This window comes from Patagioenas fasciata, chromosome 15 (genome assembly GCF_037038585.1).
Source record: "Patagioenas fasciata isolate bPatFas1 chromosome 15, bPatFas1.hap1, whole genome shotgun sequence".
NCBI lineage: Eukaryota > Metazoa > Chordata > Aves > Columbiformes > Columbidae > Patagioenas > Patagioenas fasciata.
Window position 1 is genome coordinate 7,788,318 of NC_092534.1, and position 27,695 is coordinate 7,816,012.

Consider the following 27,695-nt stretch of genomic DNA (forward strand, 5'->3'; position numbering starts at 1 on the left):
GGCGCAGCGCTGCGCGCGGGCCAAGATGGCGGCCGGTAGCTCCGCGCGCTGGCTCGGAGTGGCCGCCGCCGCCGGCAGGAGCCGCGGGCGGGACGGGCGGCTGCCGCTCGTCTGGCTGGTGCGGGGGCTCAGCGTCCCGCCGCCTCCCGCCGCCGCCTCGGCCCGCGCCGCCCGCCGCCTCCTGCCGCTGTGCGCCGGGTTCTGCGCCGCGGGTGAGCGGGGTCGGGGGCGGCGGCGGGGCCTCAACGGGCCGGGGCGGGGGGCGGCGAGCCGCGGGCCGTCGCGTCAGGGCCGGGCGGGGGCCGGGCCCCTTCCCGCGGCCTTGTCCCGCCTCCTGCCCTCCGCGGCGCTGGCCCGGCCCTCACCCCGGCCCCTCTGTCCTCTCCCGTAGGCACGAAGCGCGTTGCCGCCGCCGCCTTCCACAGCAGCGCCGCGGGCCGCGCCAAGGAGGACTATTACCAGGTGCTGGGGGTGCCCCGCTCCGCCACCCAGAAGGAGATCAAGAAGGCCTATTACCAGGCACGTCGGAGTGGGGACACGCACACTGCCGGGGGGACATACACACTGCTGGGGACACACAGGCAAGCGCCGGGCCTGTGTCCTGGCAGAGGAGCCATAGCTGCCTTGTGTTGCACAGCAGAGATCAAGCCCTGCTTTGGCATCGTCGTCTTTGGCCCACTGGAGAGGAGAGGTGGTGGGGGAAAACCCAGCACAGGGGTTTGGGGATCTCCTCAGAAGGGGGGTTTGCCTGTACTGTTATCTCAGGTGTTCCTCCAGAAGGTCCTGGGATTGCTGGGAGATTCAGGAGCAGCTTCTGTTGTTCCTTGTACTGGGATGAGAATGGAAAGTAAAGCCCATTAGTTCCCTAAAATACAGAGTGAGCGCCAAACTCTACCTGATGTGTTTCTCCATGCTAAAGTGAATTACTTTTGTTTGTCTCTAATACTTGAATTCTGGTTGTTTAGCTGGCAAAGAAATACCACCCTGATACAAATAAAGATGACCCTAAAGCTAAAGAGAAGTTCTCTCAGCTGGCAGAAGCCTATGAGGTAATATGCAATATTTTATTGTCATGAAAAGGAAGAAAGATTGGAGGGTAGATGGAGGGAAACATTTATTGCATGCATTTCCAGTAAAACTGTGGCTAATTTTTTGCTTTAGGCATGAGTGCCTCTGTCTCAGCAGTGTCTCCGGGAAATTACTTGGTCCAAATATCTGATTTAGCTGGATGTGGTTTTGGCTGTTTGAATTTGGGCTCTTTCTTAGCAGTGAGTGACTGACAAGAGTGCTGTGGTCACTGCAGTGTAATTATTAGTTAGCTTAAATAAACCGAAAACCTGTCAGCAGTTACCAGGTGTTTGATACAGAGGTACCTTCCACTGTGCTGCGCCCCAGCCCCGTTTCTTCCTGCTCTTCAGCTTGCTCAGAAATCTTGTGGTTTTTTTTCTGTGCTCTCGTGAGTTTTCAGTTTACCCCAGCACTCTTACCACCAGCTTTTACATGATATATTAATGATCAACTATATAATGTAAACTATTCTTGATTATTATAAATTAGTAAGATATTGTAGTTTTCCTGATGATGATGAGCTGGGTAGGGAAGAAGGAGCTTTTCACTAATTCGTGTGCTGCTGAGCACTGGAGTAGCCCTCCTGATGAGAGGCGGGTTTGAGAACATGGGCTTGTGGCAGTAACACCAGTAGCCTGGAATTCTGAGAGACGCTGCCCTGCAGATACAGGCTGTACACTTGCTCGGCATCTGTCTCCGGATCCTGATGGCATCATTCTTTTTGCCTCAAAGGTCTTAAGTGATGAAGTGAAGCGGAAACAGTACGATGCGTATGGCACGGCTAGCTTTGATCCTGGCGCAGCGGGTGCTGGTGCAGGGCGGCAGTACTGGAGCACTGGTCCATCGATTGATCCGGAAGAGCTGTTCAAAAAAATCTTTGGAGAGTTTTCGGGCTCCCCTTTTGGCGATTTTCAGAGTGTCTTTGACCAGCCACAGGAGGTATGAAGTGCATTTATTTTCTGAGTAATTAAATGAAAGTGAGAAAACCACAAAAGCTGGAGAGGGACATGAGTCTGTCACAGATCACTCTGGGAACAACAAAGAATTTGCTCTGGGAGTGTCAACACGTGAGTGTCCCGTCATGTGGGTGGGAGAATCATGTATTTTTGGTAAGCCATGTGGATACATTCTCCACACCCTCAGAGACAGTGGTTTTTTTCTGGACTTCAGCTACTTCATCTGGTGTTTACTGACACCAGTTGGTGCTGCCAAACAATTCCATCATTGTAGAGGCATCTTTTCTGCTGTACATTGATTTACATATGTCTGCTTTGATCTCTAATGCTAGAAACCACAAAATACCTCTTAACTATAAAACAAGCCTTCCAGCATTAGGTTTGACTGCTTAATTTGCTTAATTTTGCAATTTAATTGGCTTAACTTTGCAGTGGAGCCTATAGCAAAACAAAACCTATAACTTTACTGTAGCTCAATGCTCTTTTAAGTATTGACAGTGTTGGTTCATGTACTCCCTTCAGGACTGCTTGGTGTTCAGTATTTCTGGCTTTACTAAAAATTGCCTTTTTGTTATAAACAGAATTTTCTATTTTGTGCAGTCATCTTTGCTGATGACTTCCCTTGGTAAGTAAAGAGTTTAATGAGGAAGAGCTGATAGTCTCATTGAGATTGAAGGCCTTCACCCTCCTCTGTTGCTGCATTCCCATCAAACAAAACCTTTAGGAATTTCAAGAGTTTTCCTGAGGGCAAACAAATGCTTGACTTCTATTTTTACTTCCTTTTCTATTTTTAAATCTCGTTTCTGCTACACAGCTGCTCATCAGACTGGTGTAATCATTGTTCCTGTAATGTCTGCTATCCTTTTGTACCCCTTTTTATTTATGAGACAGATTATTGCTTCCTCAAATGAGACACACCTCTTCCGAATGCACTGTTCGTCCATCTGTTTCTCCCCCCATCTATTACCTGGATGAATTTTAAGCGTTGTTTGATATTTGGCCTAGAACAATTTCACTCTGCTTATGACCCCATTGCACATCAGTCATAGATCAATGTCCCTGTTTCCTGTACAGTATATCATGGAACTGACATTCACCCAAGCTGCAAAAGGTGTTAATAAAGAGATTGTGGTGAACATCAATGACTCCTGTGAGAGATGCCATGGTAAAGGACACGAGCCTGGTACCAAAGCACAGCGCTGTCACTACTGCAGTGGCACTGGCATGGTAAGAGCTTCTTAATACACAGGTTCTGCTGTGCTTCTCCTTGTTGGGTCAAGTCAGTCCCTTCCACGGTGAAAAATTCTCCCTACAGTCATCAGCTTATCTTGGGTGAAGCCAGGTTAATGTGAACTTCATGTTAATGTGTGGTAGGAAGATTATCCTCATATTAAAGAAGTGCTCTGTGCAGCTAGAAGCACTGACCTTCAGGGCTAAACCCTGTGGTGTCGTACATTCAGCAAACCGTATTTATATAGCGTAACAGTTCTGAAATTTCTTGGGCATTAAATGGGATGTTTTGAATTGAGGGGTGGAGGAAGGAGGAAGGTGATGATGGCCCGAGAGTAATCTTGAAATAAGAAGGTGGTGTTACTTACAATAAACAATGATCAAGCTTCAGGCTTCCAATTTCCACTCATGAAAATAGGCACCAGCAGTCGGTCTGTGAGCAGAATATCTCCCTGCACAGAACAGGTGTAGTTGGACAGAGGAGACTGTGAGCTCTTCCCACTGTTACCTCACGTGCTTCGGTCTGGTGGGTGGCTTTCCCAGTTCAGTCTGTAGCTTGGTCTCTGTAACATTTTCCTGGACACTGGCAATAATTAATGCAAGTGGATTGTCCTTGAATTCCTCAAAATACAGACATTTTTAGTTCCTTATGAAAGAGCTTTGCTCCTGCTTGCACATTAAATCCTAGAGATGACACGTTGTGTTTCCCTTCCCCTTGCCATGAAACACTTGCTCACTGTAGTGATGGTTTTCAGTGGAAATCTGAATCTGATTGCATCTGATCCAGCTTCTCACAAGCAGCATCCTCTCTGGATTTCTGAGCCAGTTTTCTGCTGCACCCCTTGCTAAAAGCTATCATCCTGTCAGGTTAAATGTGCAATTGGAGGGACCCAAATGTGCTGGCCCAGTCACTGGCAGCGTTTTTGAAGCGAAAAGTACCAGCTCAGTACCAAATATTTGTACAATTTTTGTTTTCTTCACTAGGAGACGATAAATACCGGCCCTTTTGTAATGCGCTCTACCTGCCGACGATGCGGCGGTCGTGGCACCATCATAACAACCCCATGCGTGGTATGTCGAGGAACGGGGCAAACCAAACAAAAGAAGACAGTGATGGTTCCTGTACCTGCTGGTTAGTGCTGTACTCGTGTGCTGCTCTGTTAAATAACCATAGTGATTTGCTTCCACTGTCAATAGCAAGGCACTTGCCTTCATGCCCCTGCCAGGTACCAATGTCAGAGCAATGTAAGAAGTTTTGCTGCAGAGAAGCTGTAAGAACAAAGCAGGCTGATAGCTTGGCAACTGAAAGGGCTAGTAAGGAGATGAACTTTTTCAACATGGATAGAAATGTTTGCTTTGCCCTTCCTGAGCTGAGGCTTTGGTTCTTGCATGGATCCTTGTAGGCAGCTTTTGAAGAGTGAAACTCTCAAATGTTTTGTTGCCTTGGGACTTTTGTTTGTCCTTGATGAAGCCTGGGGAGAGGGTGGGAATCTTGAAAGCCTTAGCGTGTCTCAGAGCAGTGTGCTGATGGCCTTCCTCAACAGAGAGAATAAAATTAGCGGTGGGGCCAAAGAATTGTTAATTTGAGACCGCCCTGGGTGAGCAGCCTGTAATTTTCCTGCAGCTTGTGGAGGCTGCCCTGTGTTCCTTAATGCATTTCCCAAAAGAATCCTGTAGGGATTGAAGTAATGAGCCTACTTGGACTGTAGTGATCATGTTGGGTATAAATGTGTGCTGACACCCCCTTCCTTTGGCCACAGCTCCTGGGTGCCTGTGGAGAGTGTTACTGGGCTGCCCGCTGGTAGGTCTTGTGCCTCGTGCTGCTGGGTGTGTGGTGCTGCTGTGGTGGCAGGCGCTTGGGGATGGCAAGAGCTGCAGGTATCGAACTAACACGTGAATTATAATGCAAGGTAACATTCCCTCTTTTTTTGCTGATTGCAGGTGTTGAGGATGGGCAAACAGTTCGGATGCCTGTGGGGAAGAAGGAAATTTTCATTACGTTCAGGGTATGTATCGTTGAATTGTTGGCTGTTTTCAGTATTTGTTGGTTGCTTTTTCCCTTCACAACTGCCTGTGAAGTCTGAGGGACTCAATGGGGGGTGGAGAAGGAAGAGCGAGTGATCCTTTGAAACAGCTGAGGTAACACAATCCACGTGAACTTTCTGAGACAGCGGAAGATCTGCATTGTAACAAGTGGTGTAACGTTAAGTCTACTCATGAAGGATTGTGCTGTTTGTTCCAGGACGAGGCCTTTAGGGTCTTAGGCATCAAAATGCAGAGTAGGTTCTTGATGCCTCCAGTGACTTGGAAGTCAAGCTTTCTACTTGCACGGGTGGGAGCGCCGAGGAGGGCTGCAGGAACGCCTGTGGGAGGCCGGCTGGTCAAACGTCCTTTTGCAGACACACATTAAGTACTGCTTAGGACATGTTTTGTAGCCTGTAGATATCCTGTCATATGCATTTCTGTCAAGGAGAAAAATTTTTTCAGGACCTTTTTTGTGGTGCAGGAGGATGTAATTCTCTTCCAGCTTGTGAGGCCACTGCAGAGGTGCTTACCTTACTCTTCTCTTCTGGATTTCCCCTGTTCAGGGTGCTGGGCAAGGCAGTGTCTTCTCTGCCTCTGCAGAATCATGCTGACACTGATAAATTAACAACAGGATTAGCAGAGGGAGTTGCTGAGCTAGGAAGCGAGGCATCCTCCTAAGCCTCTGGCTAATTACAGTCATGTCAAGATCTGTGTTTTTCTAAAAGACTGAACATTAACTTACACTTCTTAGCTGTGCAGCTTGTAGATGGTAAAGGGTCTGACTGAAAATTCTTATAATAAAACCCACCAGAATGCTGTAAAGTTGTTTACTGTGAGAACTTGGTTGTAACCACTTTTCTCTGGAACTGCCTGCCTTCTAGGTTCAGAAGAGTTCTGTGTTCAGAAGAAACGGAGCAGATATCCATTCAGACCTCCTCATTTCAATAGCACAGGCTGTTCTGGGAGGCACAGCCAGATGTCAAGGCTTGTATGAGACAATCAATATCACAGTGAGTACCATTATGTGAAAGAGCCTGGGCATAAATTAATGTGGGACAGCAGAGACTTCTCCTTTACTGCAAAAATGGTGCAAGTCTAAGTCTGCCAGTGTTGAGTTTTGGACTTCTTCAGTATTGAGCCACCAGGTAGTTTGTGACCTGCCCGGTCACCCTCCTTTCCTATTGCTGTGTAGGGACAGGGAAGGGAAGGGCTGGGCTGGGGTGGGTGGATTGCTGGACAAATCCCATCAAAGGTCTACAGACCATGTGCGATTATCTACATGTTCCTTCAAAAGCCTTTCTGTCATTATTGATTTGGCTTCTGAATGTGTCCAGGTGCATGAACATTACCAGATCTCTCCCATCCTACTTTGAAGCTTGCTGGAGAAGTAGTTAATTTTTGTAGGCATGTGATTACCATATAAATTGTTAAACTAGAGTAATAAATGTGACTCTTGTGTTCATAGATACCCCCTGGTATTCAGCCAGACCAGAGAATTCGAATGAGTGGGAAAGGCATTCCCAAAGTTAACAGTTACGGCTACGGAGACCACTACATTCACATAAAGATAAAAATTCCTCAGTAAGTAGACCTAATGCAAGTTTCTGTGAAATCTTGAACTTTTTGCAAAAAATGCTGTTCAGAAAGATTTTGTGAAAATTCCTTATTGCTTTATCAAGATGATTAATTTCTCACTCTACTTTTTATTCTAATGAGAGGAGTTGTTGTTGTTGTTGTTTGGTTGGTTTTGTTTTTTTTTTTTTTTGTAATAATAACATTTGGCAACTAAGCCCCAAAAATCCTAAAGCCTGGAAACACATAAGTAGTTCTGCATCTGTGTATTTGTCTGGTTGTCTGTGATTCTGTCTGGATCCTGGTTACACAGATTCAGTGTTCTGGCTTAAAATGCATCTGTGCTCTCAGACTTACAACTTAAAGGAACTGAAGTCCTTGGGAGTTGCTTTTCAGACTGCTCAGCCACCCTCGGCTCCTGGGTGAAAGAACTTCGTTAGCTTGTATTGCTGCACTTGGCAAGGGAGTTCTTTCCTTGGGTCTCCCCAGCAGACTTGTGTTCTGTTGCGGCTCCACCTGGTTCTTCTCAGCACTTCAGAATACTGTGTTTTTTTCACTGCAGTTTGGTGAAATGCAGCAGGTCCTCTCTCTCCTCTTTCGAGCTTCTTCATTATAGATTTACCATTTTAAGAGCACGATAGGGATTCTGAGTGTATGCCAGGTGTATTAATCTTGTAGTTCCAGTAGCTGCCTCTCGTGCATGCTGCCAGAGAAGGTTAAGGAAATGTGTAGACACATCTGTCCCAAAAAACAGCTGTAACCAACACTTCTGTCTTCAATATGCAGGAGGCTGACAGATCGCCAGAGAGCCCTGATGATGAGCTATGCTGAGGATGAGACAGATGTGGAGGGCACGGTGAACGGGGTCACAAATACAGCATCAGGTGAGCGATGTGAATTAGTGCTTCTTCCTCATGGAGTTGGCGTGGGAGTGCAGAGCACTTCCCGGGGCTCCTGGGGAGGAAGGTGAGCCTAGGTCACCTCGAGACAGCGTGTCGGCACAGCTTGCCAGGCGTGTTATATCGGCAAATAGTTGTAGTGTGATGTCGGTAGGCTGTAGCACAAAGCAAGGAGGGAGTCTCTTCCCCAAAAGCTTTAATACTTACTGGGCAAATCTGTGCAAGAGTAGAGAGCAGGTGTTGAGATCTTCCTGGGCCCTGACAAGTTGTGGTGAGTCTCACTGTGGTTATGAAAGCCTTCTGCTCCCTGCTTCTACCCCTGTGCCAGCAGTAACTTGTCTTAATAGCAGAGGTAGAAAAAGAGAATGTGCCTCAGGCCAGTTTTATTGTGTGAGTGAATCTGTTCTTCTGACCGCAGTTTTTCTCGTTGAAAGCTGTACTGCAGTCAGGGTTGCCCTAGGCCATATTCTGTGCACACGGGGGAATCTTGGAGGTATATTCATTGGTGCCGAGTGGTGGCTCCACTGTACTGACACAGCGTCCAGTGTGATGGATTGAAGCCAGCTGGGGGCTTTGTAAAGTTGCTCTTTCAGCTCCAGATTAAAAATTTTGATCTAGCAATTCTATGTTTTCAGTTTCAGTGGCCAGGTACCTGGCAGCAATAGTAGCTAAAGGAAAAAAACATACGGTAGAACAGTAAGGCAAGGGCTTTGTCTTGTGCTGTTGGGAAACAACTTTTTCTTTGCTTGTATTGGAACAATGAACTTAAAGCTCGTTGGATTGTGATTTCTTTCTATGCTTGATACAAAAAATGCATACAGCTAGGCAAAAGTGAGTGTCTTTCAAAGCTGCTAAATGATCCCAGGAACTCTGGTCCTCTCTGCTACATGTAGCGAATATAGGCTGACCTTCAGGATATTGGTAGGTGGCATCTGCCAAATTACTTACCAGTGTTGTGGTTTTTAATGCTTCCATAACACAGAAGTTATGTCTTTTCCACTGTGGGTAAGCATTAAAGGTCAGCCTTGGGAGCAAGGGGAGAGACCTCTAAGCACAATACTTCCATTCCAGCCTTTTAAAGATGTTTATGTGCTAAAGGAAAAAAAATACTCCTCAAATTTGTTTTTAAAAAGTAAACCTGCTTGTTTTTACCACACTTAAGCAGCAAGGCGTATTAAAAACAGTGCCAGTAGTTCACAGCATAGAGACAGGCTGTTGCTGAGAGTGTGTCCTTGCTCTGGGAAGCAGAAACACCCTGAGTAGATGGAGGCAAGTTCTGCCACGGGCTGCAGTATTTCACGCTGTTGCATCAGTCTGAGCTCAGCAGTCAGCTGTGGGAGGATGGGGAAGGACTGGACTTTGTGTTCTCTGTGCACAAAGAAAGCCTGAGGAGGATTCAGGGGTCTTGTTATTGACAGTTACACCGTAGAAAAAGCAGATTAGCAAAGAGGTCTCCTTGGTTCTTGCTGTAACCACTTCTTGGGGGGACAAAAAACTTCTCAGGACCTGTTTATACAGGAAAATTATGCTTGTTGGTGCCAGTAAGATTCCTTATCTGGGCACTTGTTCTGAAATACTTGCAGCCTTTTTCATTGTAGCCCAAGTTAATTTTCTCCTTGATACTGTTTGAGCACTGTATAAGAATTATGTGAGAGAGGCTCCCAGTATGGTTTTGCAGTGCTTTGCTGTAAAGGTTCACACCACCACCATGGAACAAGAAGACAGATTGTTTCAAGGACCACCAATATCGGGCTTTTTTCCGCAAAGTCATGGCTGGCTGTGGTCAAGTAGACAACTTGGTTTTGGTGGCAGATTCTCAATTCAGAGTGTTTTCAAAGCCTGTGGAGCCTCTGACTCAGTTGTGCCGCAGGAGAACTCCCTTGGTAGTTGCAGGGCTGGGAGCGGTGTTACCCGGGCTCGTGGTCTTCTCCTCCACTTCAGGGGTCCAAGCTCTGCAGTGCTTCCATCGCAAGTGGTCCAGCACTGTGACTCACTGCCAGGTGCAGCCGTGGGTGACCATTCACTGTGCACGAGGATGCTGGCAAAACCAGCAAACTTGATCATTCCTCGTCTAAAATAACCCTCTCACTTTGTCAGGGGTGCTGGCTACTGGTGGGAGATGTATCTGACTGCAGCCCTTTGCTGTTTGTGTCCAGGTGGCAGGGGGACGGCTAGCGCTGACGCAGGCGGGGATAGGCCTGAGGCTGAGGAGAACAAGGAGGGATTCCTTTCCAAACTTAAGAAAATGTTTAGCTCCTGACACCCCATCTGAGGTAGGAGGCCTCTTGTGTTTTATTGTCATCTTTCCCCCACACTAAGCAGAATTTGCACTTCTTGGGAGGTAGAAGCAGCAAAAGCACAGCACTGCTTCTCCCTTAGCCTCAGGCCTTCCAGCTGCTGGTGTGAAAAGCCCTAGCTGTCCCTTGTGACCTGGAGCAAAAAGCCAGGGACTAAACCGCATTGTTGCTGCAGCAAAAATGCTGGATACGTCTTCAGAGAGGTTGGCGACCTCCCCTGCAGCTCTGCTGCCTTGTCTGCTCAGTGGCTGTACCCAATTCAAAGCACCGAGAGCGTTCCCATTAGCTGATAAGGCTGGGACCAGGCAGTTCTGCTGCTATCGCAAAGCCTGGCCTTGCCGGGAGGCACAGCTGGGCCTGCAGAGCCTCTGGTGCCAGTATGGGCTCACCCCTCCCACGGGAATCAATCTTTGTCTTAAAGCACAGCAAAGCCCTCATCACACAAACAAGCCACAGTCTTATAACTCGGGGTGCTGTTTAGTTGGTGTTGCTCCGCTGCGAGGGAGCGCTGCAGACCTGAAATCATCTATGTCAGATTGTGGCGTCTTGGGTTCCAAGGGCTCAGCTTCCTGTCACCGCAGGCATCAGTGTCTGCTCCGCCAGTGTGACGGCAGGTCAGGTGGGGAGGTGCTCTTGTGCCTTTGGCCGATTCAGTCAGGAAATACTAAATTTTTCTCTTGCTTCTACAGGGAAGCGTTCTACTGGAAGCTAGGAGCCAGCAGCAATTGTCTTTGCAGTTGGGGATGAATGTTTCTGACAGCGGGCACAGGAGAGTGAAGAATGTCAGTCAACAGCACAGTGAGAATCCCAGCTGGAGAGGCTACAAACTACTGAGGCACCAACACTCATCACGATACAAAACCCACCCACCGTCCTAGGGAATGGTAATGAAGGAAAATACCAGCTTTGCAGAAACGCATCTCTCTCAAGGTTGCTCCACAGTCCTTACTGCTGCTGGAAGCTTATTTCATAAAGATTAAAGTTGAAATATTATTTAGAATCTAAACCAGTGGAAATGTGAAATAAAAATTGTCCTTCCGGCACAGAGCAGAGCAGTTTGCTGTAGGGACTCCAATGTGGCTATTGCTCGCTCGCTCACTCAGGTGTCCCTTCTTAATGCTAGATGTTTTAACCCTGTCTTCACGACAGCTCTCCGGGTGATCCCATACATCTCAGAGTGGGAAGACTCCCTGGGGCTGGGAGTGGTCAGAGCCCCAGCTCCCTCCACAGCCCTGGGACTTCTTAGTCCTGCTGATCTCCTGCACAAAGAGCAGAGACAGAATCTGCACTTTGCCTCAGGTTTCCCTTTTTCATCCAAATTAACTAAAGTTACAACACAAATGCTGTCACTTCTGAATGGGTACAAGTTAATCACCAAACCCTTTGCCAGTTTGGGACAAAGTCTTTTATTACATTAACACAACAGCCATAGCATAAAGGATTGGTCAAAGAGTCATTGTTCCTACATGTGTGAAAATACAAGTGAAGTGGATCACTCCTTCCAGGTGGAGTTGAGCTCGTGCAGTGAGTATTTTCATGGTTACTGTAGCCCGCTGTTAGTTATACTGTGCAGTACCGTCAGCCCACATACTAATTGACAAGTTAAACAAGGACATGTCATAGTCTTGCCCTTCTTAATTTGCTGAAATAAAGCACGTGTTGCCTCCTGATTAAACTGTCTGTAAAGTGATTCTGTATTCATGTAAATAAGATTGACTTCATAAAGATATTTAACACATGCTGTGCCTTGCTGCCTTCTCTACTCCTCCAACCTCATCTGTCACCCCCTTTCCCTCCTCCGGTAACAGGAACAAAGGTCTTTTCTGGGACAGGGAGGGGACAGTGCAAGATGTCTTCAGCAACTCTCTGGGGGCCAAAACTGACTTTTAAGCACAGGACAAAACTGCCAAAGCCCAAAGCTCCTACCCAAGCAGCACCTTAAGCATATGGTGGCATGGGGGAAGCACCTTTTTAAGTGAGTCTTAGAAAGTCTGGCAAAAACATTTCACTCAACTCATGGGGGCAGCAACTGAAAGCTCTAGGAGCCCAGATGTCAGGCCCACAGATGAGAACTGACTTGAGGAAACTGACTCAGTTTTCCTGTTAGGCAGTATGGGAAGTCACTGCACAGTCCCCTTTGCCAGGGTGGTGCTAGGGCAGCGCCCCATCTCTCTGGGCATGCTGCTCTGTCCGCTGGCTCACCTGCAGTGCCTCAGCCCAGGGAAATCCCACAGTGTGCTGTTTGCTGAGGAGCCCGTGCCAGCACTGGCTGTGGGACTGCCACAGGCACCTGCAGTGGCTGTAGAGCAGGCCCTTTGGGGCCCAGCAGTTCTGCTGCGTTCAGCCCTGAGTGGGCTACGAAAGAGGGTGATCCTGGGAAAACAAGCCACCACCACCCTACAGCCGGAAAAACACCCAGAATCGCTAAAAAAAGCACCTCCCTGAAGACAGCGTGCAAAAGTAGCACTTCCCCACCTGCCTGCAGCTGTACAGCCTTTTCTCTTGCTCCAGCTCCACTAAACAGTCTCAACCAAGGCACAGGAGAGCCCTAGGGTGCAGACTGGGCCAAACCTCTCCCCAGTCCTTCACCAGGGCGCTAGTGGAACAGCAGTGTGGCTCAGCGCAGGTCACCTCCTTGGCCGGTTCCCGCTACCTGCTGCAGGGGCTCGGGCAGAAGAGGCAGGGATGGGTCAGAACGCAGCCTTGTTGTCTGCCACCCACTGAGGGAAGGTGCGGGCCTTGGGGTTGAGTTGCATGGTCAGGTCCACATTGCGGTCTGGCTTCAGGGCGTAGAACCGGAACATAGCAGCCAATTCCTTGTCCCCAAGGGAGCCAGATTTCTCATATTCCTCTGGTGAGATCTGCAAAAAGAGTTGGTGGGGGAAAACAGTGTTGTCACAGGGCTGCTGGGGCCTTTCCCTCATACCATGCAGGGAAGCTGCATTAGAGCAGCCAGATGTGTTATTCCTGCTGGAGAGGAGGGCTCTGGTGCTCTACAAGTCATTTCAATTGGGGTCGTGTAAAGGAAGCAGCACCTCCGCAGTGGGAGGGCAAGGTAGAGGAAAGTCTTTGCCAGGGGATGTACCTGCACTGGGGTACGAGCCACAGCTGAGGCAGTCTAGAAACACGGACCTGGGGGGCCGAGGAGAGCAGAGAGCAGAGGCTCACCGCACCCCTCACCCCTCATGGCAGCACAGCCAAAGCACAAACAAAAAACAAGAAGTCATGGGGTACAGAGAGGCCAGGAGCTCTGTAAGGGTGACACAGCAAGACCCTTGGGGAAGACCTGCTTAAGGGAGGGGCACCCAGTATAGACCTGTTCTGCAGGTGCCCAGCCCCTGGCCCTTCTGGAGACGTTCCACGGCAGCTGTCCCTCAGAGCCAGGCACAGACCTGCTCGGCCGCACCCCACGAGCATGCTCGTCTCAGTGACAATACCGACATGGCAGTTTTGGTGCCAACATGAGCTCCAGCTGCAAGCAGGGGCAGTGGGACTAATCCTGGACACCAGCGCTGGGTTGTACCAAACCTGTACACTGAGCCACAAGGACCTTCCACCCCAGCAGCTCCTGACCTTGCTGCTGGGGCAGGACATCACTTGTTCTGCCAGCGCTGTCTGTGCTCAGCTCCTGTACAGGGCCTCTGCTATTCCAGCCCAAAGGGAGAGGCTGGCTGTGCTGCTCCCCTGCTGCTGCCTGGCAGCTTTTGGGAAGGTGCAAGGATCATCCCCCACTGCCCCACTCCCAGGGCATGGCAGGCTGCAGGGTCCTGAGCCAGCCTCCCCCCACCTTGAGAGCATCATGTACACCAAAGCACACTTCCCACCTTGCTGGCTTCCACAGTCTTGCCTGTCTGCTGGGAGAGGACAGCAGCGTACTCTGCCTTGGTGAGCTTGCCCGCACTGAGCCCGATCACTTGGCCTATGTACTCCTGCGGTGACTTCAGCAGGCAAAGAACAACAGGCCCGAGGTCCTCCACTGCCATCCCGTCCATGGGGGTGTCCCCCATGGGCAGCCCTGTACAGGAGAGATTGATCCCAGTCAGAATGCAGCCCTCCCTGAGGGAGCCCAGCTCCCAGGAGGTATGGCTGGAGTTTCTAGCTGCCAGCCTCTGAACAGGAGGTGAGGAAGAGACAAGAGCACCCACCAGCGTGGTAAGCCAGGAAAGCACCTGCAGGGTACACAGTGGGAACAGAGAACTACAGGACAGTGACTAGAGAGCACGAAGTCCCGTCTTACCTAGGACAAAAGCATCACCCTGTGGGACCTTCTGCGGCTTGAAGATAGAGAGGAAATTCTCGAAGTAGAATGGCAGTCGGATGATTGTGGTGGGAACACCAATCTTCTGGAAATACTCCTCTACCACACCTTTTCCGTCAAAGTGGGGCACCTCCAGCTGGCCCCCTGTCAGCTGCTTCACATTCTCCAGGCCGCTGTAGATGACGTGGTGCAGACCGAGGCACTTTGACAGGTCAGCAAGCCGCTTTCCCTGCGGGAAGGGAGAAGACAGTCACGAAGAGCAGAATGGCTGCTATGGAACATGCGGGGGCTCTCATCATCCCAATACACCCCAATTCTCCTTTGTTGCACTGGGCAGGCAGGATCCAACACACCAGCTGAGCAAACTCCTCAGCACCTGGTACCCCAATCCCTCAGCTGGAACCAGTGTCGAGCAAACCCAGTGAGCTTTGGGAGCTGCCCAGGTAGAACAGAGTCCTCTGCTTACACCATCCTACATTAGAAAGGCAACACACCCTTCAACTTTGATGCTAGCTCCTCCACCAAGCATGCAAACACAGCCCTAAAGATCTACCAGGGCCAACATAAATGCCCTAACATATCTTGCCTTTTGTTCGCTGCCATCCAGCGAAATCTGTCCTGGGAGTGAACTACACCTTTGGGGAAGGACCCTGGGACTTATCACACATTTTGGCCCCAAAGTTGCAAGAGCAGAGACCTACAGGACTGCAGGCAGCAACAGCCCTGCCTCAGCCCCCAAAAGGTTCTGTGGAGCCCAGTCTTCCCACTCCTGCTACTGACTCCCAGGCAGTGCTCTCCCTGAGGCACTAGGTCCTGGAGCCACCCAACTGTGAGGGAACAAAGAACAAGTTCTGACTTCGCAAGAACTGGGACTCAGTTTGTTTGCAAGGCCTTGGGACTTTCCTGGACTGGCCACTTGAATCATCAGGGCTGGCAAGGCTGCACTACAAGCTGTAGACCTCAATGCCACACAGCTGTCCCTTGATCGCCCCCTCTCAGGCCATTCTGCACATGGTCCCAGTTAAAAGCAAGCACCAGTACCTGCGTGACTTCTTTCTCTTTGCTGCAATGCTCCCAGAAGTCGGTTACAACAAAGGCTCCATAAGCACCTGCCAAGGCCAGCTCCAGTGACGGCTCATCGTCCTGATCTGCCTTCACCACCTCAGCTCCCCTCTGCTTCAGCTCCTTGGCTGCCTTCTTCCTGGGCCTCCGTGTCACTGCACGGACCTCGAAGGTCCCATCTTCCAGCAGAGCCCGGGCCACGCTCCCGCCCTGAGCCCCTGTAAGCACAGACCTGCTCAGAGCCCCGGTTCCCCGCAGGGCTCTGCTCACAGAGGCAGCGGGGGCTGTGAGATGGACCCGCTCACCGCCACGCTCCCTGCGACACGCGGACCCAAAGTCCCTCCAACCCGCCCTCCTACCGGACCCCCCGCCTGCTGCTCCAGCCGGGCCGGCGGTTTCCAGGCCCCCTGAACATCCGCGGGCCCCGAACCCGGGTGTTCCGGACGCTCTCGCTGACCCTGCGCTCTGCTGGGGGACCCACAGCCCCTGTGCCCCCCGCGGCAGCCGCAGGGCCCTGGCACGGCCCAGCCTCGCCCCCCACGGCCTGGCCACAGCCCGGCACCCCAGAGCCCGGCACCCCGGGGCTCTCGGAGCAGCGGCAGCACCCCGGGCAGGGGCCGAGCCTTTCCCCGAGCACTCACCGGTCGCCCCGAACACCACGATCAGTTTCTTCCCGGCCATGAGGCAACGCGGGCGGTCCCGGGGCTCTGCCAGGGCGAGAAGCAGAGCGGTCACACCGCCGTGCGGGCCCGGCAAGGCCGTGGCTCAGCCCCCGGCCCGGCCCCGCTCGAGCCGGGAAGGAGGGAGGCCCGTCTGCGGGCTCGGCCCATCGCCGGGCCCGGGAGACACGGAGCCGCATCCACTCACAGAGACGAGCGGCGTCGCTCGTCTCCTCACCTCGGTTCGAATCGGCTACGCTCGGCTCGACCCGCTTCTGTTCGGCTTCGTTCGGCTTCGTTCGCCTCGACCCGGCCCCTCTGGGCGGGGCCTCACCGGTCCATCCCGTTCCCAGGCCCCACCGCGCAGCGGCGCACGTGGCCGTGTGCAGCCCGCGGGTCGCGCCGGAGCCGCGCCCGGGACAGCGGCGCATCCGTCGGCCGAGCGCCGCTTCGTCCTCAGCCGCTGTCCGCTCTGAACCCGAGAGCAGCTGTGTGACCGCCCGGGAGGTCGTCAGGGGTTGTACCGCTTCCACCCCGGGGACCCGGGGTCGTCCCGAGGCTTGTGGACCCCGCGCTGTAAAGCAGGGGGGTTGCGGGTCCTCCGGTAACGCGTTTTGCACGACTCCGCGGCTGTTCCCAAGAGCATCCCCCTGGAGATGGGACGGTTCGTTATCCCCACACAAATGACTCCTGGTCGGGGAAAGGGTCCATGATCACCCCTTTGCCGGGCAACCTGGGGGAGTCAAAATAAGCAGAGACACCTCTGGGGCTTTTCCAACCACCCCCGCGGGTTCTGTGTCACCTCACCAGCTTCACCGGGCCGGTTAGGGACACCAAGCAGAGACTGCTCGCTGACGGACGTGTCAGACTCGTGCTGCTGGGAACTCAGGAGGTTAAACTCGGTAAGTATGTTGGGAAATGTGGGTTTGAATTGAGTAAACAGCCCAGAAAATACACGAGGGATGTGTTATATACAGTTGCTAATAAATAATTCAGATGCATTAATTAACACAAATGAATAATTGTGAAAGCAGAAGGTACAACCCCAGCGGGGGCTTCTGCAGTCATTTTTTTCTGTGAGGGATGTTTAGCTACAGCTTATTGGAAAGGTGACAGCTGATGGGACTTCCCAGATGCCATCTCCTCTTGAAACCAGCCTTCTGACTGGGTTGGAAATCACCAACAGACCTAACACTGGGGAGAGGAAAGGTTTTATCCTTTTACCAGGGGTAGCCCTAGGACCAGCAGAGAGCAATCTCTGGGAGACCAGCAGTCCAGAGCGGTGGCTGAAGGTCCAAACTCCTGCTTGCCCACACCTCTCCTTCCCAAACATGGTTCTCCACATGCAGATGATCTGGCTGTGAGCACATCCCATCCCCAACCAGCTCTCCACCATGAGAGCTACATCAGCCACCATCATCTCCACCATCATCTCCACCATCATCTCCACCATCATCTCCACCATCATCTCCACCATCATCTCCACCATCAGTCGTCGAACACCTGGCAGCCAGACATAGCAGAGGGAAAGATGTGTAATTATCGATTCAGATAGAGCTTCATTAGAGCTACCAGCTCGAGGACCCCACTAGGGCAAGTCCTCTAACAGAATGTGCTATTTTCATCTGTTTTCATCACTGAGCTCTGCTCACTCTGACCTCTCCCAAACCACCCCAGCAGCAGGAGCTTTTGACTCAAAAAATGAGCCATTTGGCATAGACCAGGATGGGAGGAAACTCCACCGTGGCATGGAATTATCCTGTTATTTTCATGAGCTGCACTTTCCCCCTTCCTGAGCTCTGCCACTCTGCCCTGAGACTCGTGGAAAGCCAAATTGTTTGTCTCAGTGCTGCTGTGCCAGCTTGCCCACCTGCCTTCTGGGGACCTCTCTGCCCAGCATCTCAGAATGGATTTACCTAACTGCCAGTAAAACCTGTTAAGAGGATTTACAAATTAAGGATTTTGTAGAACCAAAATGCAAAATAATGATCAACCTCCCTTGCCTGAGCAGAGCTGGGGAAAGGAGATCCTGATGGTCCCACTGCTACCAGTGGCTCTGACTCCTTGGGTGCAGATGCAACGTTTCCTGGTGCCACATAATACACCTCCTTAGAGAAAAACTCATAATTCGAGAAAACATTCAGAACTTACAGAAAAATGGCTTTGGAGGAAGGAGAGTTTATTCTTGCTCCCTTATGCTGCTCCTTTGAGATACAACCTGAATTTACTTATGGAAATGTTTCCGTGCATGGCCCAGCAAAGGGCAGAGCTGCTGTAGCATCAGCCTCTTCCACGGGTTCTCCCCAGCATTTCTGGGTAGTGAGGGGGCTACATAGCAAAACCCCTCAGCTCTTCCAGGCTGGGGTGAGCTCGTGCTTTTGCTTCAGGGGAATTTGGTGTAATTAGGACCTGGGTCAGCCTGGTTTTGTGGTTCTCCTGGGAGAAAGCAGTCATGGCTGTGGATCATGCATCCTGCTGGGACAGACCCCATGTCACTGCTGTCGGGGTGTCATATGGGCTACAGGCGGTTACTGTGTGCTGCTGTTTTTTCAGCAGATAACTTACACCAATTTGCATAGGCGGCAGCCCTGTGCTGACAGGAAGGAAGATCGAGTGACACCCACAGTGCAGGAAGAGGTGAGGAGAAAATTGAAAGACAGAAAAAGCCACCAGGCTCGAAACGGTGGTGTTGGGTGTCTGGGGAATCCAGACCCCCCTTCCCCAGGTGCTGCCCAAATCATCACCCCAACCATTGGATCCCATCACCTCTGTGGGTCCCCCAGGGGCAGGGGCTGTCAACTGGATGGGCTTCAATTTTCTACCTCGAACCTGAGCATCCAGGCGAGGAGGAAGCAAAGCTCTGGGGATAAAGGGCTGAGTGGGGGCACGGACGGGCTGCAGCCTCCTGCTACAATGGCGATGCCCTCTCTGCTCTCCTGCTACCATGCAGACCCGGTGAGGGCGGCACAAGGCCAAGGTAAGGTTTTGGGGGGGCTGCTTTTACTTTGGAGGGGTATGGGGAGAAGGGGGGTGTCGCTCAGGCCTCTCGCAGGGGGGTGAGCTGCTGCAGACCTCTTGCTGTAACAGCCACGTGAAAAGGAGTCGCGGGGTCAAGGGCCAGGAGCTGCTGGGCAGAGGTCCCTGGGATAGGCAAGATGTGACCAAGTGCCAGCAACACCTGGCAGAGCAGGCTGGCGTGGATGGCACCGGTGCTGGCAGGAGCAGGTGTGCTGGTGCAGGGCCTCGAGGACCCAGAGGAGCAGGGAATGGAGCACATCAAGGGATATGTGGTCATGTGCCCAGACACTGGCTTGTGCAGGGAGCCTGAGGTACACTGGACTGCACTGATGCATTACACTTAATCCTTAATTAAGCACTCTAAGGCCGTTAGGAGTACTATGTATTCTACAGGTATGGGACCAGCTGGAGCACCACCTGGGTGCTGTCACCCAGTGAGATGTCACCAGTGCCTGGGGTGTGGGCGCTGTGTGGAAGGGTTACCTGAGGCCAGACATTCGGGGCAGGCCCGGCAGAGCTCGGCACAGAGGATGCATGACAGCTTATTTCTGGAGAACTTGCAGTGGCCTTTCGCAGTCCAGATCTGCGGCTGCAGAGCGGTGCTCTGCAACCTCAGGAAGCTGGGACTGACACCAGGCATCAAACCCAGACAGGGTGCTGGGGTGGGTAACGTTCAGCATCCCAGAGCTCTGCATCCTCTCTGAGGCCAGTGGATGGGGCTGGTGTTGGTCAGCGAGTGCATGTTTGTGGTAAAGTGTTGTGACGCCATGATCAGCTCAGTAAATGCATTGTTTTTCGTTTTGCAGCTTGTAAGGTGTAGCAGTACCATGCAAGAGACCGTCTCTCTGAAATTAGCTTCATTTTTAGCTGTTTGGAATTGCCCATAGATTGATCTTTGATTTTTCCTGGTGAGATGGCTGTTGGGACTGCTGGCATTCAGCCTGGGGGTCCTTCATGGCTCCTTGCCTCCACGACTTGCTATTTAACTCCTGCTGAGCCTGGGCTCCCTTATTCTGGTTGGGGTTTTGGGAAAAAACAAAGTCTGGTAGGAGTTAGGCTTGGCCTAGGGAGTCACTCTGCAATTGCAATAAATTTTGTTAGCATTCAATCCAGACTAAAAAAAACCAAACCAAAACACTGCATCCAAAAATCATATGTGAGCTTAGATAACTGAGGTACCTGCAAATCTGCGAGTTTCATAATCGTTATCATGCAGAAGATACTTCATCACTTTGCTAAATTAACATAATTTAACAACGTGAAACCTTTTCAGTTTTGCCAAAAGGTGGCAGCCTGTGTCCTGGCTTCAGGGTCTGCTCAGCACATCAGTTGGTGGGGAATGGCTGGAGGGGTTGGCTTCGCAAATGTTTGTGTGCAGCCCACTGACCTCTGAAACAGGGTCGGTTCAGGGTGGATAATTGAGAGCTCCAAGGGCGTGTTGGTAAAGGAGCCTGAGATCTGCTGGAGGAAGCCCAGCGCCAGGATGTGGTGGGAAGGTCTGGCAGGGCTGGTTTCGCTCCGTTCCCGTGTCTGGGGAGGGAGGGCAGTGGTGATGGGTGCTGTGCTGCGGGGGTTTGAGCTGCACTGAGACACAGCACCCCAAACTGGACACCTTTGAGGAATGGGCTGTGTTGCAAACCCCACAGTGATGGGACGGGGAGAAGGAAATGGCCGGGCTGTGGGTTCCTGCACATTTGGGGCAGGGAGCTGTGCTGGAGCTGGCATTTTGCTGCTCCTTCAGGTGCCTGGATAACGATGCAATTAGTAGTTCCTATAAGAAGCTTTAAACGTACCTAAACACTGCAGATCAGCCCATTTTCTGATGTTTTCCCTACATGTGTCCCTGCAGCCATCCAGGAGCTCTTGCCCAGCACTTGCATTCCCATCTAGACCAGGTGCCCTTCAGCCCTGTCCCAGCACACCACAGCAGGTCAGGTCCCCAAGGCTCTGCTCGAGGAGAGCCCTGCTCGAGGTGCCAACCAGCATCCACCAGCGTGGCTGCTGAATCTGCCTACAAGCCCCCATGAGGCAGCAACCACAGATTTCCGCCTGCTGAGCTTTGCAGCCCAACACCGTCCCGGTGCTGCTGGCGGGGGCTGCAATGCCTCCTGGTGTGGGATGGTCCTGCGTCTCAGCAGTTTCCCAAAGCACAGGGCGATGGATCTGTCTGGAGGGCAGCGGCTGCCATATGAAAACCAAAGCCTCCTCCTAGAAGGAGGAAGATTGGAGAGGCCAGGTTGTGCAGAGAGGTGGTAAATATCAGCTATCTCTAGCCATCTTCGTGCTGTGGCCATCCTGGGACTGTCCCTTCATCTCAGATCCCCTGGCAAGCTTCCTTTGGTCCCTGTTGGATTTCTAGGAGCGACAGTGCATATATGTAATTAGAGCCAGAGATGAGCAGAAACACCTGTGTCAAGATCCATGTTTTCCAGGGTTGATATCAGGCAATTTGGATCTTGGAGCAGGACGCATGGTGATGAAAATCGCAGTGGCTATTTGGCAGAGGGTGTCTGTGCTCCTGGTCAAGGATCTTCTAGCACAGCGTCTGTGGCTCCCAGACACTGATGAGTTTTGGGCATGACCCTCTGCTAACAGGTGTGGTGGGACTTGTCCCAGCAGCTTGGGGTGGGCTTGGTCGCATCCTGGGAACACTTTGGATCTCTGTAAGGGTTATAGAGATTGGCTTTGAGTGGCCTCTACCCTTTAGATAGCTCATGTAAGAGTAGATAATGCCCTTCACCCTTCTAGGTTGCAGCTTCCAGCATCACCGGGTGGTCCTAGAGCTGCACCTGAAACTTTTCTCCTGGAGAAATTAAAGCTGCTGCATTGTTTCTTCTGCTGCTTTGTGTCTTCTTCTGCTTTATTCTCCCAGTCAGATGCCTCTGAACCAGCTGACCCACGGCTGCTGGTTTCCAGCAGCGGGAGCACATTTTGAAGTAGAATTGGAGGACACCACCAAATAATCTCTGGTGTTAGATCAGGTTTGTCACAGCAAAGGGCTTTTTCTCAGCAGCCGTGTTGCAGAGGAAGAGCTGCGGGGAACAACGCTGCAAGCAGCACAACCCCCGTGCATTTTGGCTGTGTTCATGGTTGCACAGCAAAGATGAGAAATGTGGGGACTGCTGTGTGCAAAGGCTTAATTGAACTTTCCAGGCCAGTTAGCAACAAGAAGACATCAAAGGGTGAAAATTTCACTGTGAATTGCTCACTGGGCTCCTTTAATTTATTATATCTTAATTCACCAAGCCACTGCCAGCGGGGTGAAGAGCAAGGCAAGCTGCTGCCGCAGCCCTGCTGCTCCCTGTATGGAGAAAAGTGCTTGGCTGCGGGGTCACCGTCACTGCTGGGGGGGGCGTGGAGGGACCGTGGCATTTCCCTCTCCACCTCAGCTCACGAAACAATTGGACTCAGTGAGCGGACACACTTCTTAAAAATATAACACCAAACCCTCCGCATGGTTTGGCAGCAGCCGGGGGGAAAGAGCAGGTAGATGCTCCTTCCCCAGGCCATGATTCACCATTGTCGCTGAAAGTGGAGCTCTGCAACAGGATGTGGTGTTGGCCACGCTCAGCAAGCCCTGACAGAGCCTCTGCATGCTGGTGGTGGGGTTCGAAACTGAAACGTCTCTTCACTGCTCTGCCTGCTGCCACACAACTTCCTCCACAACACAGAGAAGAAAAATGCACAAGCAGTTCATGGTCCTGCTGTCCCTCCAGTGACAGTGGTGGCACTCAGGTGCTCAGTGCATGGCCTGTGGGTGACACAGGGGCATTGTCCTGGTAATTAATGCAATCACTCTACCTGAGAAAGACTCCAGCATTGGTGGTGGTGAAGGCACCATGTTTGTAGCACATCAGGTCTGGGCAAAAGTGCTGCAGCGTGGTGGTCCTGGCTCTTCCACTGCCAGGTCCACAGCGCCAGGGACTCTGGTCTCAGCCAAAAGCTGAGGAATGGACCCTTGGCTCAACCACAGCACCATGTTAGCTCAAGGTGGGCTCCCTCCCATGTTGCTCCTGATGTTTTTCCTCTTCTTCCACCAGGAATGTGGGTAAAGGCTGAGGAAACGCAGCTGGTGCTGTGAGCATCCGTGGGGACACGGGGTGGTCCATGGGACAGCTGTGCTGCTGCCAACACAGCGCTCTTCACCCAGGGATCACCCATGTCACGGGAGGCCTCTGATGGAAGGTGAGTGGTGGTTGGGCAGCTGAAGATCCATCATGTTGGTGGAGTTTCAGATTCAAAACTGGACCAAGGTTGGCCAACAAGGCGTGAGGGTTGACGGCAGCTCCTAGTCCAGGGGCCTGGGGACCGCTGTGCTGGCACAGGGAGAAGGGCTGTCTCCAAAGAGAAATTATTTTGCTTAGACTTTTGTCTCTGCATGGACTTGGTTTCCAGGAGGAAATGTCATTTTCATGATTGTGTTCTTTGCTTTCTTTGACTCCAATTTCAATAGCTTCTGCCTTGACCAAGCAGCTCCTAATGAAACAGCCTGTCACAGTTTTGGGGTGGCATAATCTCAAGGAGGACTTGAGCAGGTCACTCTGAAGGGATTTAGTGACCCCTGCTACCTTCAGAATCAGACGGGGTGCTCCACTCTGCCTTTCCCCATCACGCCCGAACAAAGTGCCCAGTGCTTGTTCCAGACCCAACTCTCCTGCTCTCCTCTCCCACAGAGGCTTGGATCAACTGCTACCGCAAGCAGCTGGTGAGGTCCATCTCGCCACAGTTCCTGGAGGAGATCATCGGCTATCTGCGGAGACTGGACCTCCTCACGGCGGAGGAGGCCGGCCGGGCGCAGGAGGCGAGCTCCCTGCCCGAGCAGGTGAGGGTGGTGTTAGATGTCCTGTCTGGCAAGGGCAGCTGCGCCTCCCAGTCCCTGCAGACGTTCATTGAGACCACCAATTCCCAGCTCTACCTTCACATCACTGTCTATGGTAGGCAGTCTACTTTGGACCCAAGGAGGGGTGTCTGCCACATGTCCTGGCTGTGGGTGCTTGCTGGAGCACCCCAAGGTGTGCGCAGAGCTGGGCAGTGTTGGCAGCTCCCATGGGAGTGTCTCTGCAGGTGACGGTGCCATCTCAGGGTCTCCACTGGGGAAGGACACAGCCAGGGAGTGACAAGGGCTCTCTGACAGGTCTGAAGGACCTTCCTCCAGTCCCCTCACTGCCCTTAGCAGATCTCTCTGGGCATCCTGAGGAGTCTTTAATGTCTTCAATGTCCAGATCACACCAGTCGCTCCCAGCAGCTGGGCTGGGAACAGAGGGACAGCAGGAGGAGGACAGCTGGGCATCCCTGACCCCACCTATCAGTGGCTTCCCCAAGTTCAGGCTCTCCTTGCAACCCTCTTGCCAGGAGAGGTTTCCCTGGTTTCCTTCCTGGTTGGAGGGCTCCAACCTTGGCTGGTGTCTGTTCTGAATCTCTCACAGCACCATCCCCTGCTTGTTCAGCCTTTGCTGGAGGGTTTAATATGCTGTACCAGGGTCATGGTACCTGAGCCAGGTGAGTTGGGCAGGTCCAGAGATGGTCACCAGGTTCAACCAAGAGTCCAACTCATCACATGAATCCACGGCAATGAGGCAAGGCCGAGGTCAAGCCAGGAGGTCAGTCTGCAGGTCAGGATCAGGCCCAGTGAAGGCAACCAGGTTCAGAGTTCAGTGGTCACTCGGCAAGTGCAGAGCGATGGGGTCTGAGATCAAGGTCCAGATGAACAGGGTCCATAGCAGGCAGAGGCATGATGGTGCTGTAGATAAGTACTCCTACAACAAAGCTTAGGCAGGGGCTGAAGTGCCAGGGCTGAGCTTAAATGGGCTCTTGGACCGAAGGGTGAGGCTGATCAGAGCTATTTAAGCCTCAGTGCCTTTCAGGCCCTGGCACACACTTTCCTGCCCTCTGTGCATGGGCTTGGCAGGAAAGTGAGGCAGCATCTCTCATTTGCATTTATAGTTACCATCCTCCTCCTCACCTCTGCTTTAATTTCTCTCTGTGCAGAACCCGTGGTGCAGAAGCACCTGGAGAGCCTCCAAAGCTACTATGGGAATGGCTTGGACACGGGTCCCCTCCAGCGACTCACGAACCTGCTGCTGGTGGAAGGCTTGACCGATATCCAGCAGAAGGAGCATGACATCCTGCAGATTGAAGCTACCAAAGGCTTACAAAGTGTATCTAAGAGCATCTCTCTGGAGAAGCTCTTCCTGCCTCTCTCTAAGCTCAGCATCCCACCTCGGATCTCTGTCACCATTGGAGTGGCCGGGATTGGCAAAAGCACACTTGTGAAGCTGTTTGTCTATACCTGGGCAAAAGGGGAGATCAACAGGGACATCATCTTTGTGCTGCCCCTCACCTTTCGGGAGCTCAACACCTATGAGAAGCTCTCTGCTGAGAGGCTCATCTGCTTGGCCTTTCCTCACATTGCTGAGCCAAACTGCATCTCGGCAGGAGCTGCCAGGACCCTCCTGATCCTTGACGGCTTGGATGAGTTCAAAACGCCTTTGGATTTTTCCAACACAGTAGTATGCACTGACCCCAAAAAGGAGATCCAAGTGGACAACCTGATCACCAACATTATACGTGGCAACCTGCTGCAGGAGGCTTCTGTCTGGGTCACGTCGCGGCCAACAGCAGCCAGCCAAATCCCCGGTGGGCTTGTTGACCGGATGACAGAAATACGAGGTTTTCAAGCAGCAGAGATGAAGGACTTCTTGGACCAGATGTTCCTTGACAACAGAGACCTGTCCAGCCAAGTCCTGCATCATATCAGGGCTAACAGGTCATTACACATCCTGTGCACTGTTCCTGCCTTTTGCTGGATTTATGGCTCCTCAATTGGTTATTACCTGAAAAATAGCACCAATCAATCCCAAGAAACAACTGTTGTCCCCAGGACCCTATCAGAAATCTACTCCTATTATTTTAAAATGGCTCTGAGCAGCGACTGGCCAGAAAAGCCAAGGGAAACGCTCAGGATCGAGCAGGCTGTGAACAACAGCAAGAAGATAGTGAGCAGCCTGGGCAGACTGGCCTTCTATGGGCTGCTCAGAAAGAAATACGTGTTTTACGAGCAGGACATGAAGGCGTACGGCATTGACCTTGTCTTGCTGCAGAGCAGCTTATGCAGTCGCCTCCTGCTCAAAGAAGAGACGCCGTCCTTCACAGCCTACTGCTTCTCCCACTTAACCATACAGGAGTTTCTAGCGGCTATTTATTATTACACGGCTGCCAAGCGGGCAATATTTGACCTCTTCACTGAGAGCGGGATGTCCTGGCCCAAGTTGGGGTTCCTCAACCACTTCAAGAGCGCTGTTCAGAGGTCACTGCAGGCAGAGGACAGGCAACTGGACGTCTTTGTGCGTTTTCTCTCTGGGCTCCTCTCCCCGCAGGTGAACAAGCTGCTCTCTGGGTGGCTGTTGGTGAAGGACGAGCACAACAGCTTCAGGAACCAAGCGATCAGCTTCCTCCAGGGCTGCCTGAACACCAACTATGTCATCTCCTTGCGGACGGTGAACACCATGCACTGCCTCTATGAAATTCAGCACATGGAGATCGCTAAGGCTGTGGAAGAAGCAATGAAGAATGAGAGCCTGGCTGGGATGCTCACCCCTATGAACTGCTCTGCCCTGGCTTATCTCCTGCAGGTCTCTGATGTCTGTGTGGAGGAGACGAACCTCTCCAGCTGCCTCACCTACAACGTCTGTAAGAGCCTGCTCCCCCAGCTCCTCTTCTGCCAGAACCTCAGGTGAGCCCTGGTCGGATTGCACTGGGAGAAGCAAGCAGGGACGCCAGGCTGTGACTCAAAATCCCAGGTGTCAATTGGAGACATGGGTCCACCATCCTTGTCCATCAGCAGAGAGCTGCCCTGGGGATGGCAGTGGGTCAGCTCTGCATCTCTGCTTGAGTTTTTCCACCTGTGATGGGCAGATGTCCTGGGAGGGTGATTCTTTCTCCACTTTGTTATCCAAATGCTTGCTTTTGCTCTTGTATCTACTCCAGGCTGGACAATAATCAGTTCAAGGACAACGTGATGGAGCTGCTGGGCAGCATGCTGAGCGTGAAGGACTGCCAGATCCAGAAGCTCAGGTAGGACCTGGCCCAGGGCAGATGGGCTGTTCCTGGGGGTGTGGAGTGGAGCTGGGGGCACTTCAAATCCAGGGTGACGGTCCTCTGGGAACCTCTGTCCCACTGGCTCCCCAGGGTGCTTAGTGACAAGGACAGCCCCACACGATCTCCTGCACCCAGGCACGGTGACCTTACCCGCTGTGTTCCCACAGTGGCTGGGCAGGCTGTCTTGTCCAGCCTTCCTGGGACTGCTGCCTCCTCACTACTCCTAAAACTTTGTGTAGAAATCCATGGATTATCCTGACGAAGTGCTTCCCAAGGTGATGGCTGTTTGCTGGACACCCAAGGCTCCACACGGAGCATCTGACATATAGAGGGGACAGGTCCCTGACCCACGTACAAGCAGATGCCTCAGCCCAGACAGATGGGTCCCCACTTTCCCCACCTTCCTGCCCTTTGTGGCTGCACATGGAATCCCCCATGCGGCCACATAAGCTCCCTTTTCACGACACAAATGAATTTTAAATCTAGAAACTCCCCTTGCACCCTGACCTTGCAGTCCCCTGCCTGGTGTCCACCCCAGGAGAGCAGATCTTGGA

At 52.0% G+C, this 27,695-nt stretch overlaps 3 protein-coding genes across 7 annotated transcripts in view; 2 read left to right on the forward strand and 1 right to left on the reverse strand.

Annotated features, from left to right (window-relative positions):
- Positions 1–11,786, forward strand: DNAJA3 (DnaJ heat shock protein family (Hsp40) member A3). Of its 2 annotated transcripts, XM_065850707.2 has the most exons (12): positions 1–212; positions 392–519; positions 966–1,049; positions 1,801–2,007; positions 3,099–3,251; positions 4,239–4,386; positions 5,196–5,260; positions 6,161–6,289; positions 6,745–6,860; positions 7,638–7,735; positions 9,907–10,023; positions 10,737–11,786. In XM_065850707.2, the coding sequence occupies exons 1-11, from the start codon at positions 26–28 to the stop codon at positions 10,008–10,010; spliced, it is 1,419 nt and encodes a 472-aa protein (XP_065706779.1). In that variant the 5' UTR covers positions 1–25; the 3' UTR covers positions 10,011–10,023; positions 10,737–11,786. The 2 variants fall into 2 exon arrangements, with proteins under 2 accessions (XP_065706779.1, XP_065706780.1); XM_065850708.2 differs by lacking the exon at positions 9,907–10,023.
- On the reverse strand, positions 11,430–16,472 carry NMRAL1 (NmrA like redox sensor 1). 3 transcript variants are annotated; one of them, XM_065850709.2, is made up of 6 exons: positions 16,265–16,365; positions 16,009–16,074; positions 15,347–15,585; positions 14,285–14,534; positions 13,872–14,062; positions 11,430–12,908 (listed from the first exon to the last, which is right to left on the reverse strand). In XM_065850709.2, exons 2-6 carry the CDS (start codon positions 16,046–16,048, stop codon positions 12,738–12,740), a joined length of 891 nt encoding a protein of 296 aa, XP_065706781.2. In that variant the 5' UTR covers positions 16,049–16,074; positions 16,265–16,365; the 3' UTR covers positions 11,430–12,737. The 3 variants fall into 3 exon arrangements, with proteins under 3 accessions (XP_065706781.2, XP_071671414.1, XP_071671413.1); XM_071815313.1 differs by lacking the exon at positions 16,265–16,365 and adding an exon at positions 16,235–16,253; XM_071815312.1 differs by lacking the exon at positions 16,009–16,074 and having other exon boundaries at positions 16,265–16,472.
- NLRC3 (NLR family CARD domain containing 3) overlaps positions 16,421–27,695 on the forward strand; it is a 17,726-nt gene continuing 6,451 nt past the window's right edge. The window contains exons 1-5 of one of the 2 annotated variants that reach the window (XM_071815310.1): positions 16,421–16,928; positions 23,085–23,229; positions 23,718–23,866; positions 25,033–26,776; positions 27,031–27,117. In XM_071815310.1, coding sequence (XP_071671411.1) covers positions 23,204–23,229; positions 23,718–23,866; positions 25,033–26,776; positions 27,031–27,117 — 2,006 coding nt within the window. In that variant the 5' untranslated portion in view covers positions 16,421–16,928; positions 23,085–23,203. Of the gene's footprint in view, positions 16,929–23,084; positions 23,230–23,717; positions 23,961–25,020; positions 26,777–27,030; positions 27,118–27,695 lie in introns of those variants that run through there. The other variant, XM_071815311.1, reaches the window with a different exon arrangement.